Consider the following 17,394-nt stretch of genomic DNA (forward strand, 5'->3'; position numbering starts at 1 on the left):
GGCCAGTCCGTGATGTTGTTGAAAGGTCCTCGTTTAGCAAGAGGTATGGCATTTTGAGTGAGAGCCACTTTGACAACATCCTCGGCTCGAGTCAGGTTGAACCCGTTCAAGATGGTCGCCAGCCAGGGGTAGAAGTCTGCAGACTTGCCGCTCCAGTTAGGTGTATCAAGTTTAGGAGGTTTGAAACTGGCGTGAGGTTGTTGGCTGTGCTGAGAAGAGGGGGGGAGGCAGGTTTGGTGGCGGATGAAGAGTAGTGGATGGTGAGGATGTCCGAGGCGGTCTTGGAGGCGGCCTTGGAGGCGGCGTTAAGGTCGGAGCAGTCATACTTAAGGAATTCGAGGTTAGATTCACATGTTTTCTGGAGCAGTTTCTTGGTGCTTTCCATTACATCAATGTCATTCTGCTGAATTGCTGTGCGGAGTTGGTGAGTAAAGAGTAGGATGAGGTGATTAGGGGGGGGTTGAAGAAGGTTGACGGAGGGGGGGGAGTTTTAGCTGGATTTGTCGATATTCAGTTCCTCGCCTAGGTTGTGGACATGACCGGTACATCTTTGAATTTCCTGCTGAGGGGTTTCAGGAGGAAGGTCGTGGGGATCCTCGTGGAGAGGAGTAGCTGGGTTCATCTCGAGGCTTTCTTGAAACTTCGACACTTTGCTAGATCGAAATGTTGTCGGATAGGAACAAGATTCTCAATAATGAACAGATAGACAACTGGATAACCCTCAAATCAAAATCGATAATGCAGAGAAACTCTTTATTTCCTAAAAAAATAAAATGGATAATAATGCACGAGTTTGTTACAAAGTTTTATAATTTTACAATGAAAAGATTCTTACGATCTAATTAGGGATGAGAAGGTTAAACTGTCGGGGAGTCCTAAGACGTTTTTATATATTAAAACTTCTGAAAAGAATGACAATTAATTGTTAACGAAATTCACTAATTCTTTATATGAAAATATTTTGTTCACAATAATATAAGTGTTTAGACTCCGTTACCGAAGGACAAAGAGAATGGTGCTAAAATTATTTGGTTTGGTGTCTCCAAGAGGAGATTTTGAGTTAAAGACGACATTACATAGATGGGGGGTCTTGTAGTTAATGGTTGACAACCTTTACATTCTATAACATCTTGTTTATAGAGTTGGTCTGGTTAGTTACTTCTACATTGTTACATACCTTTACTTTCTATAACATCTTGTTTATAGAGTTGGAATTTTCAAGATGAAAGTTGTTGAGTATTTTAAGATAAGTCGAGAATGAACTAAAAAAGATTATTTAATTGTTTCTTTCATGGGGTCGAAATGGAAATGAATTTAATCGAATTTTGCGAAAAGTTTACAAAAACTCTTCATTTCTTCCCTTCTGACGTAATTTCAATTGACCCTCCATTTAAAAATAAACAGAGTGGTTTATCCAATTCACACAAGCATCCAATCAACTGGAAAAGTGTTAAATTTGGTTATTTTTCTTCAATGTCTATGCTACAGAAATCTCAAGTCACTATTATAGAAACCCCACAATGGAAGTTTACAACTTTCAGATTGAAAAGCAAAGTGAACGTTTGATAACTTTTTGTTTTTAATCATAACTCCATCCCATTGAAGAGTTATTAAAAAGAACAGAAATGTTTTAGATTTTTAATATTTAACTAAATAATTTTATTTTTCTCATAGTTGCAGGGTGGCCAAAATGTACGGATTGTACGGATTGATTTTTTTTAACCCTAAAATTGTACGGATTGTACGGATTTGTTTTCAAATTGTACGGATTGTACGGATTTTTATCCTGGAAAATACACCGTTTTTTTTAAATTTTCACTCATTTCAGCAAATTTTNGTATCCTGTATCCTGTATCATGTACCCTGTATCATGTATCCAGTATCCAGTATCATGCACCTAGTATCATGTACCCAGTATTTAGTTTGTATATATGTATGAAGCCAATTTTTTACAGATTGATTCTTGCTGAAGAAGTTTAAACCCTCTTACATGAACTGAACACAAAAGACAACGAATGAAAAATTGAATTTTAATGTTTTTTTTTCAAAAATGGGATTCTTTTCGAAAATTGTACTGATTGTACAGATTTTTAAAAAAAATGTACGGATTTTAAAATAATGTACGGATTGGTTTAAAAAAATGTACGGATTGTACGGATTTTTTTAAAAAAAATTGTACGGATTGTTTTTGAAAATTGTACGGATTGTACGGATTTCTTCTGAAAATGTACGGATTTTTGTACGGATGTGTTCAAAAAAGTTTTGGCCACCCTGTAGTTGTGCTAAAATAAAAAACTAGAGAAGCTACGATATCACAAAGTCGTACCAGGGATGTAGCATTAATTTTACTGTTTCCTTCTCTCTAGTTCGCATTGATCCTTGATCAGACGAAAGTTTCAAGGGTACCATTGTGAATTGGACATTGAGAATCTCTCTTAAATTTACGTCAACAATCAACATTCCTTCTTATTATATTTCTTATGATTAGGTATGGTGGGTATTAATGAAGGCGCTATATCTGCCGCCGAGGCCGCATTTGGCGGCATAAAGGTAAGAAAATTTGATTGACATCGTAAACTGATTTATTTTTTACTCTTCAGTGTTTATATCATCAGAGGGATGAATTATTTTTGATAAGTGGGAGAGGGGATTTTTTTCCTAACAAAAACAACTAGAAAAGATATATTTTTTAGGAGAGTGGACTGGGTCGTGAGGGGTCCAGCCACGGAATTGAAGAATACACTGATATCAAATATCTTTGCTTCGGAAATCTTTAATCGGTAAAGAAAGAAAAAACATTAACATGAAGATGCGCGACAAAAATATAAGAAACAGCAAAGAAGCAACACCGAGTAAAAAAGGGTGAAAAGCAACAACTACAAAGATAAACCAACAAAACAACTTTAAACACACAACAACTGCAATGAAACTAACAACAACAACAACGCCCTTGAAACTTATCAACAACTTCAAACTGTAATCCCTCTTGATATTTTCCATTTATAAGGGCTAAAGACTTGATTTTATGTGATCTTCCATTTATAGAGGGGTATGACCGGATTAACAACCAAATCTTTCAAACCGTTGTTGAGCACAAATGCTGAAGTTATCCTTAAGTTGCTTGTTTCCCATTTTGGTTTCTCTAAATAAGTTTATAGGAAGAGAGATAAAACTACAGTTTTAAAAAGAGAAAGATGATTTTTTTCATGACGATATTTTTTCCGTCATATTAAGATTTAATGGTTACCGCTGTGATTCGGGACTGCCACTTCAAAGTACGTTGACAGTTCCCTTTAAACTATCCCTGCAAATATAATTGTACGGCTCATCCTCATTACTAATTGATCAATCTTGGATATCAATTGCCCTACCCTTTAAGTTGTCTAGGAAACATTTCTATGATCAATGTTAATCATTTTAGATTATGCAAGCAATAAGCATTCACTGTAATAGATATAAAAACTCGATTATTTTGTTCTTAAAGAGTTTTCTTATTTTCCCTTTAAGTTATCACTGCAAAACCTCAGATTCTCCCAATTACCAATTGGTTAATTTATTGAGTATCAATTATGCTACTCTTAAGCTTGTCAACAGAAATTACATGTTCTCCTCCAAAGTATCATTTTTTATCTTTTTTATTTATGCAATTGTTATTCGCAATGAAAAATTTAAGCAAACACCGTTTTCTGATTTTACTTTTAAGTAATACTTGCAAATCAAGTTTCACTTTATTATCTTAATACATTTTTTAAGTAGTATACATTCATATTTCATTTTAATGAATGAACAGCAAATAGAGAGAAGGTTGGTTAGTTTTTTTAAACAGAGGACGATTTATCGTATGTGAACTGTTAATTTTTTTGAAAACTTTTACATTTTCCCCCAAGTTTTTTATATTTTTTTTTCAGGGCTGTTAATACATTGCTGTTAAACGTATCGTTGCAAATCAGACATGCCACTCTATGAATGAATTGACGCTGGAAACTAAGTCTAAAGTCCTTTATAATCTCTGATCCTGATTAATATCATTGCAATCTTTTCTTTATAATCTCTAATCATGATTAATATCATTGCAATCTTCTCTTTATAATCTCTGATCATGATTAATATCATTGCAATCTTCTCTTTATAATCTCTGATCATGATTAATATCATTGCAATCTTCTCTTTATAATCTCTGAGCATCATTGCAATCTTCTCTTTATAATCTCTGATCATGATTAATATCATTGCAATCTTCTCTTTATAATCTCTTATCATGATTAATATCATTGCAATTGTTACTTCTCAAATCTAATGTAGTCTCATATAGTCCTATCCTAATGTAGTCTCCTATAGTCCTATTCTAATGTAGTCTCTTATAGTCCTATTCTAATGTAGTCTCTTATAGTCCTATTCTAATGTATAAGCCTCCTGTAGTCCTTTTCTAATGTAGTCTCTTAGTCATAAAGTCCTATAGCTAAGAATTGTAAAATTCATTTATGCTTGCTAAGTTTGCATGCTGGGTTGGTTAAAAGGTAGTCCCTATATATACTTTTCGCTTGTATTTTCTGCAGATGAAGAATAGGGTTTCGCACAGTGGTAACTAGAAAACAGTGGAATGGTTGACGTTTTTTTTAAGAAATGTAACTTAGGATTTTTTAATTTAAACTCATTTATTTCTTTAAATATTTCTTTAAATCTATATTTTTTAAAAAAGAATTAGGACAGCTATTCCATTGTTTTCTAGTTACAACATATGTTCATGTACTATGTTTCTATTTATAATTATCTTTTAGAATGTTCTCCGATAACAGAGGCATTTTTTATGATTAATTTGCATTCCAGGTTTTTTACATCATTGTTTTATAATTGTTATTAACATTATTTGATATTAAATATTTACTTAGCATCAATATTATTAGATTTTATTTTATTACTTCTGTTTTATATTATTTTGTTATATTACTATTTAGGTTAAAAATTTAGTTTTAACTATCCTTTATATGATGAACAGGTTTCAGATTTAGTTTTAACTATCCTTTATATGATGAACAGGTTTCAGATTTCAAAAATGTTGAGATTTCTAGACTTTGGCAGACAAACGCATAAGTTCAACTTTATTCAATTAAGACACGCAGGTTTGAATTTGAGTAGTTGCACTTCCCCTTGTAATGGGGGGAGGGAAGGGCAAGTTTTTCAATAAGTGCGGGGGGGGGGTATAAAATTGGATAAAGATTTTTTTCTCTTTTTTAACCTAAATTCATTCATTTTCCACCAAAAAAAAACCTGTTTCAACTTTTAATTGTGGCTTTATTTTGAACATCTTCTTTTTGTACAGTAAAAAAAAAAGAAATTTCATAAAAAATTTTCGCCCATTTTTAAATTAAATAATTTAAGATTAAAATATTTTAAGATTTATCGTCTTCCACAACATATTTAAAGTTGATTGGCCATAAACTTCCCTGGGGCCACGTCAAAATTTGGGCCTGTTCGGTTCAGCCGTTTTGACGTTTATTGGATACAAAAAAAGACAGACAAACAAAGACACCAAGACAAGCTAAAATATATAGAAGATGAAACCTTTAATTTGATTTTTTAACAAGCAAATAATTATAAATACAATATATATCTATTAAATATGTAATCTCTGTTTGTCTGTTTGTTTGTTTGTCCGATCACAACTCTGGACCGATTTGCCTCAAATTTTGATTCGGAAGTTCGGGAGACCCACGGGAATGTTCTTAGCTTGGTTTTGCTTAGTGGGTCGACTTTAATGGCGAAAATGTAGTGTCCCGGTAAAATCATTCAACTGCGGGTAAACGGCGGGAGTATCTTTAGTAACCCGGGCAGCGCTGGGTTCCCAAGCTAGTTACAGATATAAAGGGAAAACTATTAATTCAGTTTGATTTTGCATTTCAAATATTGTATTTGAAATATATATTGAAATATTTGGGAATATTGCCATTTGTATTAAAACCAGTTTAGACCTGATAAGTATAATTTAATCTCTATTCAATGATGAGAGAATTGTTATCCCTCATTTTTACTCAAAGTTTTATGATCCTTGGGTTAACACGGGTTTCTTGCAATTTTTGTCATATTTTTCTGGTCGAATCCCCCCCTCCCCCCATTCAAATTCGAATGATTGCATTTATTACATTTTTTTTCTTAAAAAGAGTGTTTCTTAAAGGGGAAAGGTGTCCTGCACATTTTTTGATTTTTAAAAAATTTATATTTTTAGTGATTTTTTAGTTAACTATAGTGACATAAATTTCAACTTTAGTGAGAAGAATTCTTTAAGACAACTTAATCCCTCACTTTCGCACAGGATTGAAAAACACTAAAATTTAAACTTTAAACAAACGTTTAAAGTAGAAATATTTGCAAAAAGCAGCTTAAATAGATATTTAATGTACATTAAGTATTTTGTAATATAAGAAAATTCCAAAACTATTTTTAGAATGGTACATGCCTATTACAAGCGGTTCCTTCTGAACCTTGATTGCAATTTTAACAAGCCATAAACTTTTTCCTTGGGTCTATGAGTTGCCACTGAAGACGTGGTCCCGATATGTTTAGACAAGGGAACAGACGAGACAAAAAAAACATATAGAAGATAGACATTACTTAATATGATATTTAAATATTTTTAGGCCACAATAAATGGAGTAATATTAAACATATAAAAGCTGCAAAAGACGGAATCAAATCAAAGGGAAGAATTTTTTATTTCTCTTTTTTTATTTTAATTAAATTTAGTTACGTAGATTCTTCAATCTGACTTCAAATACATTTTTTGTAAAAAAAATTCTCAAATTTTAAGAGAAATGCAGCGTTTGCCGCGAAAATCAATATTGCCATTAAGGAAAAGAAAACCTTAAATCTTATCTCATTAATCATTAGAATCATTAGAATTTAAAAATGGACCAATTATGCACGACGTCACAAGTGTCAAACACTTCTCAAATTTTTTATTTTTAAATTTGTTAGCAAAAATTGTGAAATTCGACATTTGAGACGACTTTTCACTAGAAAATTTTTTTATCTTGGTTAAACTTTTATACAGGACATTTCTGAAATATGTTTTAACGTTAAATATTCAAATTACTATGTTAGAGGGTTATTTACAAAATCAGTTTCTAACCGTTTATTTAGTCAAGAAGACGTCAAATGAAAAAGTGTAAAAAACTAAAAATAAAGAACACATAAAACTGCACTGATTTCACTAAAGGTTGACAACTTAATCGAAAATTATCACTTATATTTATAGTTTTGTCTGACACAGAAATTGGATTGACACTTGTGACGTAGATACAGCTGTACTAGGAATGTACGCATTCTGCGTTGCCACCTATTGTACTTGATTATATATTTGACTTCTTACCGTAAACTCGAAAATTTGTAGATCCTAAATCTTTGCAACCAGATAGTTGCCTTTGATAATTTTTAAATCTGCGACTTTTGGAATTAACAGAATTCATTTCAAAGGTCTACACCATCAGGTTGCAAATATTTATGAATTAACTAAGAACTCAGTTCCTTTGCACTGCAAACCAAGATGTGCACACTCTAATACAAAAATTGAGCAGTTTTTTAAGATAATTCCTTTTAAAAATACGCTATAAAGATGCGCGTTGCATCTTTAAATGTACATGCCTACTGCCTAGGGTTACAAAAAAGTATTTGGTGAGGTTAAACCAAAGGCAAAGGCGTTGAGACACTTTACAGAGTCCGTCAAAAAATGTGATGACCAACTTTCAAAGTTTTCTATTTCTGTAAAATGATTTTCCCAAAATCTGAGAGATTTAAGGTTTTCAAATGGAAGGAGAAAAATGGAGATGTTAATACCGAGACTAACTCAGCTCTCAGGTTAAATCCATAAAATTCGTCGTCTTCATAAAAGAGAATATTTGCGTTTAATGTGATGTGTAATGTGTAATGTGTATGAAAAGTAAAATTAACACTGCTTGCCACTGCGAATGACATTATAAGTGAATTATCTAAATGTTTGTAGATTTTAACTAGCTACCGTAATGCACTGAATGCTCGCTATAGATAATAATTTTAGACACCGTATATCGTTGCAACCTGATGGGTAAACCTTTGATGTTTTAATTGTGACTGTTCATCTGGCAGCCTGAGTTTATATTTAAAAATGTCAAAGCTCTACAAGATCAGGATGCAAAGATATAATGATAATTAATAATAATGTGTATAAAAATGTGTTCCTCCAGAACTATGTTTTGCTCTTAAATCAAACAACTTCTATGATATCATAAAATTCATTAATTACTGAATGAAAATACTGATTTCTTCAATATGTTTCTTTTTTAATGATATTTCCAAGTCCACGACAAGAAAATTTTGATAAAATATTTTCACCCTTTATTTTATGTTTTAGGAAAATCTTAAATGACGCGAGAATAGCCCAGGTCCCTAAAGCAACGATTGACACAGCAATTAAGAATTTTAAGAATATTGATGCGGTGGAGGTTACTGCAGAAATCAAGGAAACCTATCAGTAAAACTGTTAAGAAAAAGTACAAAAAAAATATTTTTATTTGTTTGTTATTACCCAAAGTTTTTGTGAATATTGAGTTCGAAACTTTTGCAAAGTTGATGACTCCTGATTTAAAAGCTTAGACTCGGGTTTTAATTCCTTAGACCCAGGGACTTCATCTTGAACCCAACTTATGAATCAGCTGACGACAGCTTGTGTCACGTGATTGGTAGCTGGTAGGCATTAAGTAACCGACATACGGAACTTGGCTCTATCTAAATAAAATCGACCTAGATAAACCCAACTCTGTGGTAAATTAGTCGCAACTTATCGCAAAGCTCAATTTTAAATTAGTCTCAATGACAGCTTCGTCTTAGGAGTCTAATTTTCCCCCAATTTTTTTAATCGCGGGCTCTGAAATCACTAGTTTGTTGTTCACGGAGATCGTTGATAAAAGTTTCCGTTGTGGATACCGAGCCTAGATTAGCACTCTCTCAAACATAAGTTTCCGTTGTGGATACCGAGCCTAGATTAGCACTCTCTCAAACGTAAGTTTCCGTTGTGGATACCGAGCCAAGATTAGCACTCTCCCAAACACAAGTTTCTGTTGTGGATACCGAGCCTAGATCAGCACTCTCTCAAACATAAGTTTCTGTTGTGGATACCAAGCCAAGATTAGCACTCTCTCAAACATAAGTTTCCGTTGTGGATACCGAGCCTAGATAAGCACTCTCTCAAACATAAGTTTCCGTTGTGGATACCGAGCCAAGATTAGCACTCTCCCAAACATAAGTTTCCACACTTTATTTACACGGGAAAATAATCTCCCAAACATAAGTTTCCACACTTTATTTACACGGGAAAATAATCTCCCCCCCCACACTTCTCTTTTATATTAATCACAAGAACAAAACCATCCTATTTGTATCTGATATTTATTATGAATATGAGGGCTTAACTAGTATATTATTATCTATAATTATATTTAATGCTCTGCTCCTTTTATCAATATTACTTTTTTCTAGTTAAGGATAAGTGGTATTAGATTAAGCCTAAAAGAGCTAAAGATTAAGTAAAGGGACTGTTAGCGAAATTTTAAGAGCCATCCAAACCTTTCAGAAATAGATAGGACACTGCATAGAAAAGAAATTCATTAAAACATATAGACAGAGTAGATTTTTCATAGACAGAGAATTATTTTCAAAGATAGGTAATTCCAACGACAGAAAAGTGATTTTTTTCAGAAAAAAATTTAAGATTCGGGGTTTTAAAAAATGTGTCATAATTTTAGAAAATGTGATCAGAGCTGAAAACTTTAGAATGGTGGATATCGGGATTAATGCTTAATCCACTCTTTTTCTTAATCTCGAGATTAAATATTGCTTGTTCTCCTCTCATTTTTAATCTCCAGATTAATTATCCGATCAGGATTAAGAATATCCCATTCTAAAGTTTTCAGCTCAGGTTGACTAACAAAAAATCAACTTAATTTGTTACCAGTTTAAAGCAAAACTATTAAATGATTTTTTTTCTTTTAAATTAGCAAAAGATTAAATTATCTTGATATTCTGTGTTTTCTTGACTCCTTATAGTATTTACTGTCTGTCTGTCCAACTATGTCAGTGTACTGTATACTCCTATAAACAAGTTTTCAACTTGAAGTATACATGTTGCCATTATAATATTTAGCATAAATACAATGGTCAGATTCTTTCAAAATAAAATTTAGAAATAGTTTTGATAAGTTTGTTTATCAGTGTGCTGGGGGAATTATACTTATTGCAGAATGTCTAGGTAAACAATTTTTAAAGGTTTTTTTCTTACAATTATTGCACATTTTGAATTATAATTATCGATATAAAGAGGTACTGACGGATAAATGCTTTATGTCTGTGCAGGCAAAAGTCGTCAATTTGTACACAATGAACTTATAAACATTTTGAAGAAGAAAAGTGGAGTTCTTGAAAAAGGTATATTGAAAAATATATTTTGCATTTTGTCAAGATTTATTTAGAAAAACATATTGTCAGTTCTAAATGTATAATCAGGTGGTTTGATATCCATGTTTGAAAGAAAAGGAGTAATTATTGCAGAATTAACAAGCTCTGATAATTTAGGTAAGAAATTAATATTTATTTGGTTCTATATTTGGCATTGCCCGTGCTATTTTTAGAAAATATAAATTTTCGAAAACCCCGGTGGTGTCACGTAACATTTTCTATCTTTCGATGTGTTTCGGTGCCACTCCCCCCCCCCTCAAAAAAAATGAATAGACATTTCTGGTCGCTATAAATATGTTGTGGAAAAAGATACTATTCACTTAATCCAGGGAATATTCTCTATTATCCATTTAAAATTTCAAAACTGAAACTAGAAAATATCATTTTATAATTTATATTTTATTTCGTCAATACTGAAATTCTTTGTTAAGCCACAACGAAAATTTAAATTTTCTTGAAACTTTTGAAATTTAATTTTGAGTGTTATGGTTTAAATTGGAGATTTAGAAAATGGATAGAATTTGATTAAACAAAAGCTCGTGCAGTTATATATAAAGCCTTACTTTAGACCTAATTTAGTGAGGTATTTTTGTTTTAAACATGTTTAAAACTAATCACCATAATTAAACATGAAGTGATTAGGAAATCAGAGTTTGTGGCAAAGACTAAATTTCTTTCAGGGGCATAAGTGGGTGTAATTTATGTATAATGTTGGTTTTTGTTTATTTTCTATATTTTCATATGCTCATAATCCTAATTTTTGAATTTTTGATCTCAACTCCCTCTATTTTACCGCTTACAGAGCTCGCTTGACTTGATGAACAGTCAAAGGTTTAAAGGGTATCATTATAAATCGGACATTATCCTCTTTGCATGAAGGGTTACTGAAAATTACGCTTACAGTCCCTTTAAAGATGTTCCTGAGAGACAGAATGTCCATAACTCGTTATTTATTGTCTAATGATAATTGAAACAATTGTTTTAAAATTGGGAATTCGTTTGGACCCTAAATCTTATCTGTTATTAATATTTTGAAATAGTTTAGATATTTGTCAATCTAAATACGATGAGGGGGGGGGGAGTAAATAGAAAGTTCAACTGAGTCTAAAACTATAAAAGAACGAAAAGTTTTGACTTAGATTTTAAGTTCATGGTTAAATGCCACTTCTGACTTAATTTAAACCTGAACTTTAACCGTGAGGTTAAATATTTAACCCTGTGGTTAAATATTTAACTCGCCGAAATCGACGAGTTTAAATTTAAACACAGGTTTAAAATCTTGAAATCCTGCATTTTCCTTATTTGTCTATTATTCAATCATCATTCAGCTGCAGCTGAGAAAGCGGCATTCAACTTAACGCTATATTTAAAAGTGAAAACCTTGTTAAAGAAATTCACGTTTTAGATAAATTAATTTTTGGATGTAAACCCAAAAAACGGTTGTATGTTTTGTTTTCGGTTACGTAAGAACAGCTGATTAGCGATGGTTATGTAATATTCTCCTTAAATCCTTTTCTCTGATTGGTTCAGATTTTTCCCGGGAAATTCAAATTTTAAATTGAGAAAGTTTAATATTTAAGTAGCTATTCATTATTTTACAGAACTTTTAACCTCGAACTTAAAATTCGCGCGATTTTTTTACAAATACACACAATGTTTTTTGTGAAAACGGACACGAAGTCTGTTTTTGGGAGCAACAAAATTACTAACGAGCAAGGGATTTGGGAATAATAATGTTTTTTTGGGAAATATTTACACCGATCTTTTTGTTAAGATTCGATTGAGGATGATGCAATAGAAGCTGGAGCTGAGGAGGCAACTGTATTAAGTACTGAAGCTAAGGTAGAACTACTATTAAACCCTTAACTCCGGAGATATCAAAAGAATTTATAAAATGTCGTTTTCCTGGTAATGCAATGCTGAAGATATTTAGTTTTTTTATTTAATAATTATGCCTTTCAAATGTTCCCGCATACTTCATGGCTATTTGTTTATTTTTACCATTCCTCAGATTTAGGTATTACAGTATTAAACCCAGGCCATTGTAAAATTTTAAGACGACATTTTATATATTCTTTCGATGTTTATTAAGTTATGGTTTAAACAACATTTTTATCAGTAATGGTATGTTTAGCGTTATTTGATTGATTATCAACGATTTGGGAAAGAAAATCAAAACAAAAATAAACATTGTCTGGCAATTATTTACCCTTTTTGATAGTTAGTACACAAACATTTATTTTCTTTATCCTTAACTTATTTAGTTAATGGCATTTTTCATTAAAGGATTAGATTAACAATAAGGTTCTATATTAGTGTTTCTGAAGCTGAAATTAAGCTTAGTATTTGTAAAATATTTGATCAAAAATAAATGATTCTCTCATTTCTATTCGAAAGAATATTTCTGACGCACATTCCTAAGAATTTAAAGTTTCAATTTCAAAAGTTAAGATTTATATTTCGTTTAACAAATGTACTGTTGCAGTCGTCAATATTTCAAGAGAAACTGTGGTCATAGAGTTGTGTGCACGATTCCCAATAGTACCCTTGAAACCTTTATGGACTTATTAGGAAGATTGCCTTTATATTGTGTTGCCTAAATCCGCAACTTCCACTTTTATATGGAGAAACTGCAATTGAGAGTTGTCAGTTTTCAGATAGATAAACAAAGATAATACCGTCATGTTTGTTCAGTCAAATGTTTTAAGGGTATCTTTGTGAAATAAGCTTATCTATCTATATAAAGTTGTAATCTCTGTTTATCTGTCTGTTTGTTTGTCCGATCATAACTCGGAGATCCTTTGCCCGATTTGCCTCAAATTTTAATTCGAAAACTCTGAAGAACCACAAGAATGTTCTTAGTTTGGTTTTAAGATTCTTAGTCGAGTGGGTTCACTTTTATCAGGAAAAATAGCTAAAATCCTAATTTCCAACAAAGCGCGGGTGAACGGTGGGACTAACTTTGACTGCGCTGGGGAACGGTGGGTTCCAAGCTGACAGTCCCTTTAATATTTTGTTAATAACTGTTGAAAAGGAAGTTAAAAGTGGGGGTTTAACTATTATTAAAATTTCAATTAAATCACGTTTTGAGAAAATATTTATTACAAAAGGTATCAAATTATGATTGAAATTTAAAATTCGGTGATGGTGATGGACCAAACCTTTATAGAGAAAAAAAGTAGATGTTAGTTCCACATTTTATTGAAAATATATTTCGATCTAGGTTGACCCTCGTCAGTTCTAACGATATATCCATCAAAATCGATGTTAAAAATTCTATATTGTGGAATTTCTCTATTATGATAAAACTAGAATTTTTATATTCTGAACTGAAGAATTTTTATGTTTTCTGAATTTAGAATATCGAATTAAAAAAACGTTTTTTTGGACAAAATTTTTAGAGTTTCCAACTATATATTTCTTGACTTGAATTTCTATATTTTAGACTGTAGAATTTCTGTGTTCTCCCGTGACTGTTGGTCAAGTTCGTCAATATTTAGAGGAACATGGTTACACATGTATAGATGCCGCTGTTAATTTTATTCCACTGATACCTGGTAAGTTTTTTTATTTTTACTAATTCATTTCATTATTGTTAATGATGCTACGTCATCAGGATTTATCATAAGGGTTACCCACAAAGGATGCGACTTCAGAGACGATTGCACTGAATTTATACTGCCTGTTTCCTTATATTTACGAGTCCCTGTAACTTTAAACTTGTTTCGTTCTTTGCCAAATCTTTGAATAAACCATGGGGAATCTGTATCTAAGGCAGAATACATAATTTTATCTTAGAATCGTCACATTTTAAGAGTTTCCGTTCGTCTTTTCATTTTCATCCTTTGTTGGTAACCCTGTTAATAAAAAATAAACATAGTACGTATATGTGGTGTTAAGTTTGAAAAGGTAAACTGTAAATTTATAAGTTTTTTTATTTCAGCCAACCCTAGTCCGGTAGATAGAAAATATGCACTTGCTGTTATAGAAGCCCTAGAAGCCTCTAGTTTAGTGACAGCAGTTCATCCCAACTTTTAATCCATTTATTTTCTTAATCCCTCAATTCATAATTGTCCTCTTCAATCTTTCATTAAAGGAACCGTTCACTGATATGGGTAATTTGAAGGTAAACTAAATAGCCTATTTGCTATTCATTAATCTTTAGTCTTTCTCAGTTGCCTGCTTTCTCTCTAGCAGAACGGACCTACTATGCAGTCCCAGAATTGCAGCTGGGGAAGCGATGTGTTTAGTTACGCATCTAGTATCCTACAGGGGAAGCAAGAATTGTACATAGATTAAAACAAAACTTCATCTTCAGCTTGGTTCACCGAAAGAGGAGTTTAACTCCTCGTGGGAATACAAGCTATGCACAAAGATACCGGTTTTTTACTCGACAAGATGTAAGGACTGGACTGACATGGAAGATACCTCTCAATAGATCTTTCAGGGATCACAACTCCCCATTTTGCATATGGGGTGCAGTTATGGGTAAAGGAAGATACCTCTCAATAGAGCTTTCAGGGATCGCAACTCCCCATTTTGCATATGGGGTGCAGTTATGGGTAATTCCCCTAACTGGGAAACAGTATAAAATGAAGGAACACAGGGAGAAATCCCCTATACCCTTCTTCTCTCTCTCCTACCTGCTCCACAACTCGATGTTAAAAGAACTATTTGGAAAGGCCTTATGTANTGCTCAAATATTTTAATGTTTTTTTCTCCAATTACAAATATTTGGTGAAATTTGATATTTTTTTCCAAATACATAGGGTCTGAGAAGGTCTGCCAGGCGCCTAAGAGCACATTTCAGACCCTTTCAGACCCGTAGATTCTACTCGGGTTGTTACTGAAAAAAAAAACTTTTAAATAGTGTCTAGGTAAAGGTATCATACCTTTCCACTGGAATTTTAAACAATTTATTGGCTTTTTCTCCGGTCATTGATATCTTGGAAATGTAAGACCAATACCAATGAATAGCTAATAGACTATTTACCCACAAATTACCCAAATAAGTGAACGGTCCCTTTAACTTAATCCGTTTAATTTATAGACATGGTGTTTTATTTTTAATTGTATTTTTCCAATTTGTCTAAACCTTTTTCTAACAATCGATAGATCTTGAAGCTATTATTAAACGAACTATGAATAAATGTATTTATATGTATTATTGTTGAAACAAAACATGTCACTTTAGCACAGGACTTTTTTCAGTAGATTTTAACATTGATGTAGAAAAGTTAAAACTTGCTAAAAAAAATTAAAGTAAATTACAAAGTAATGATAAAAGAAAAATAATTGAATATGAAGAAGTTTGTTTAAACTGCATTGATACAACTAATGACAATGAAGGAATTTTCTTATTATTTTATTCCTGATAAAGTGGCATTTTCTTTAAAGCAATTCAAAATAGGAAAGAATTTTAAATAAAAATAATAAACTTATTTACATTAGCCAAAAAAAAAACCATAATAGTAGAGGTTTCTAGACATGTAGTCTTGTATTAATGATGGTTTTCATAGTTCTTAGATATTGAATGTTATGTTGGTTCACTCAAAAAAATAAGCGGATTTGGTCTATCTGTTTGACAAGCTGTAGCAAAAAAATATGGATATATATATATGCATACGAGCGAAGAGCTTTATTATATATTTTGTAACTAGAAAATAGTCGAATTATGAACGAATCGTAGTCTATTTTTACAGAAAATGCCTAGAGATTTAGTTTTTTCAATTGATTTACGACTATAAATGTACTTTGAACGTTTTTAGACATTTATTATAGTTATGAAAAATACAACTTACAAATTTCTTAAAAAATTGCTACCAATAAATACTGAATCAAAATCAATTTAAACACTTCCTGGAGAAATATCATTTTTTTCTTTAAAGGAATTTGTTTTTATTTTTTCCTTACGTGATAATTTACTGTGAAGAAATTTAGATTAAAAATCTTTGTCAATTTTTGTCAATATTTGTTTAAACATTCCTATATCTATATGATAAAACAAGACATTCGTATATATATATAATATATATGTTGCCAATAGCCGGCCAAACGCTTGGACCGATAGGGCTGACATTTTTTGTGGACACTCATGGGCGGCCGGGGGTGTGATAGGCTGAAAAGAAATCTAAATTTATTTATTTTTATTCTACGGGCAACGCCGGGCCCTTTAGCTAGTATGTTCATAAGACCAATAGAGACATCTTTGAACTTGAATGATATTGCTATTCATGTAAGAATAAAATCATTTCATGCCAAATTACTGGGACGTTTTTGCGCCCAGCCACGCAAATTTTTATTCTTCATCCTAGAAGAGGGATAAAAATTTTAATTTTTAAAAGATTACAAATTCGATTTGATCTAAACGTCAATTTTTGTAATTTAATTGGTGTTTCTATTTTTAAAATTGGGTTTAAAGGTAGTGTCCGCGAAAAATTAAAGGGGGTGTAGGCTTAATGCGATAAAAAAACGCTTTTGATCGCTACTAATCTTACTTCTATTTGTTGCGTCTATAAGGAGAAAATTGTTTAAAACGACTCATACCGAAGAACGCAGCGTCCACACAAATTCAGAAAGATGCAACTCGGATCGTAAACAAATCAATTTAATTCCAAAAAAATTATTCAGTTATTACTAACAGTAGTCATCGATTATTTTTCGACGCATTCGTAAATTAATATTTTAGATTTTTTTTAAAATAATTTTCGCTGACGCTTGATTTTCGAACATTCCTGGAAAATATGAAAATGTCGTCTTCATTATCAAAAATCCTCGAAACAAGAATAAATGTTTTCAAAAGTAACTCTGAGATCATGAAAAACACAAAATATTATGAAATATCAACTATTTACGAATGCGTCGAAAAATAATCGATGACGATTGTTTGTATCTGAATGATTGTTTGGAATT

At 31.9% G+C, this 17,394-nt stretch overlaps 1 protein-coding gene and 1 long non-coding RNA gene across 8 annotated transcripts; both read left to right on the forward strand.

Annotated features, from left to right (window-relative positions):
- The first annotated feature begins 2,482 nt into the window (after positions 1-2,482).
- Positions 2,483-4,897, forward strand: LOC111715021 (uncharacterized). 4 transcript variants are annotated; one of them, XR_002768155.1, is made up of 3 exons: positions 2,483-2,550; positions 2,694-4,581; positions 4,730-4,897. It is a non-coding gene; the product is annotated as an uncharacterized LOC111715021 (long non-coding RNA). The 4 variants fall into 4 exon arrangements; XR_002768158.1 differs by having other exon boundaries at positions 2,694-3,804; positions 4,779-4,897; XR_002768156.1 differs by lacking the exon at positions 4,730-4,897 and adding an exon at positions 4,700-4,718.
- Positions 4,898-4,935: 38 nt separating this feature from the next.
- LOC111715020 (probable transcriptional regulatory protein Kole_1935) lies at positions 4,936-15,646 on the forward strand. Of its 4 annotated transcripts, none has more exons than XR_002768153.1 (12): positions 4,936-5,120; positions 6,636-6,697; positions 6,806-6,847; positions 7,808-7,851; positions 8,384-8,492; positions 10,240-10,276; positions 10,381-10,452; positions 10,531-10,599; positions 12,257-12,324; positions 13,928-14,039; positions 14,426-14,597; positions 15,496-15,646. XR_002768153.1 is itself a non-coding variant. In XM_023490257.1 (11 exons), the coding sequence occupies exons 1-11, from the start codon at positions 5,027-5,029 to the stop codon at positions 14,518-14,520; spliced, it is 804 nt and encodes a 267-aa protein (XP_023346025.1). In that variant the 5' UTR covers positions 4,937-5,026; the 3' UTR covers positions 14,521-14,771. The 4 variants fall into 4 exon arrangements, 1 of the variants encoding a protein (XP_023346025.1); XR_002768154.1 differs by having other exon boundaries at positions 14,426-14,578; positions 15,533-15,646; XR_002768152.1 differs by having other exon boundaries at positions 4,937-5,120; positions 14,426-14,608.
- Positions 15,647-17,394: the final 1,748 nt, after the last annotated feature.

The sequence above is a fragment of the Eurytemora carolleeae genome, unplaced genomic scaffold, assembly GCF_000591075.1.
Source record: "Eurytemora carolleeae unplaced genomic scaffold, Eaff_2.0 scaffold1615, whole genome shotgun sequence".
Classification (NCBI taxonomy): Eukaryota; Metazoa; Arthropoda; class Copepoda; order Calanoida; family Temoridae; genus Eurytemora; species Eurytemora carolleeae.

Excerpts from the sequence above, each read along its gene's own strand:
- LOC111715020 (XM_023490257.1), top strand. The coding sequence starts at position 5,027 with ATGATGAACAGGTTTCAGATTTCAAAAATGTTGAGATTTCTAGACTTT. Across the intron at positions 5,121-6,635 it reads TATTCAATTAAGACACGCAG|GCCACAATAAATGGAGTAAT; the intron begins GTTTGAATTTGA and ends AAATATTTTTAG. Across the intron at positions 14,040-14,425 it reads TTTTATTCCACTGATACCTG|CCAACCCTAGTCCGGTAGAT; the intron begins GTAAGTTTTTTT and ends TTTTTATTTCAG.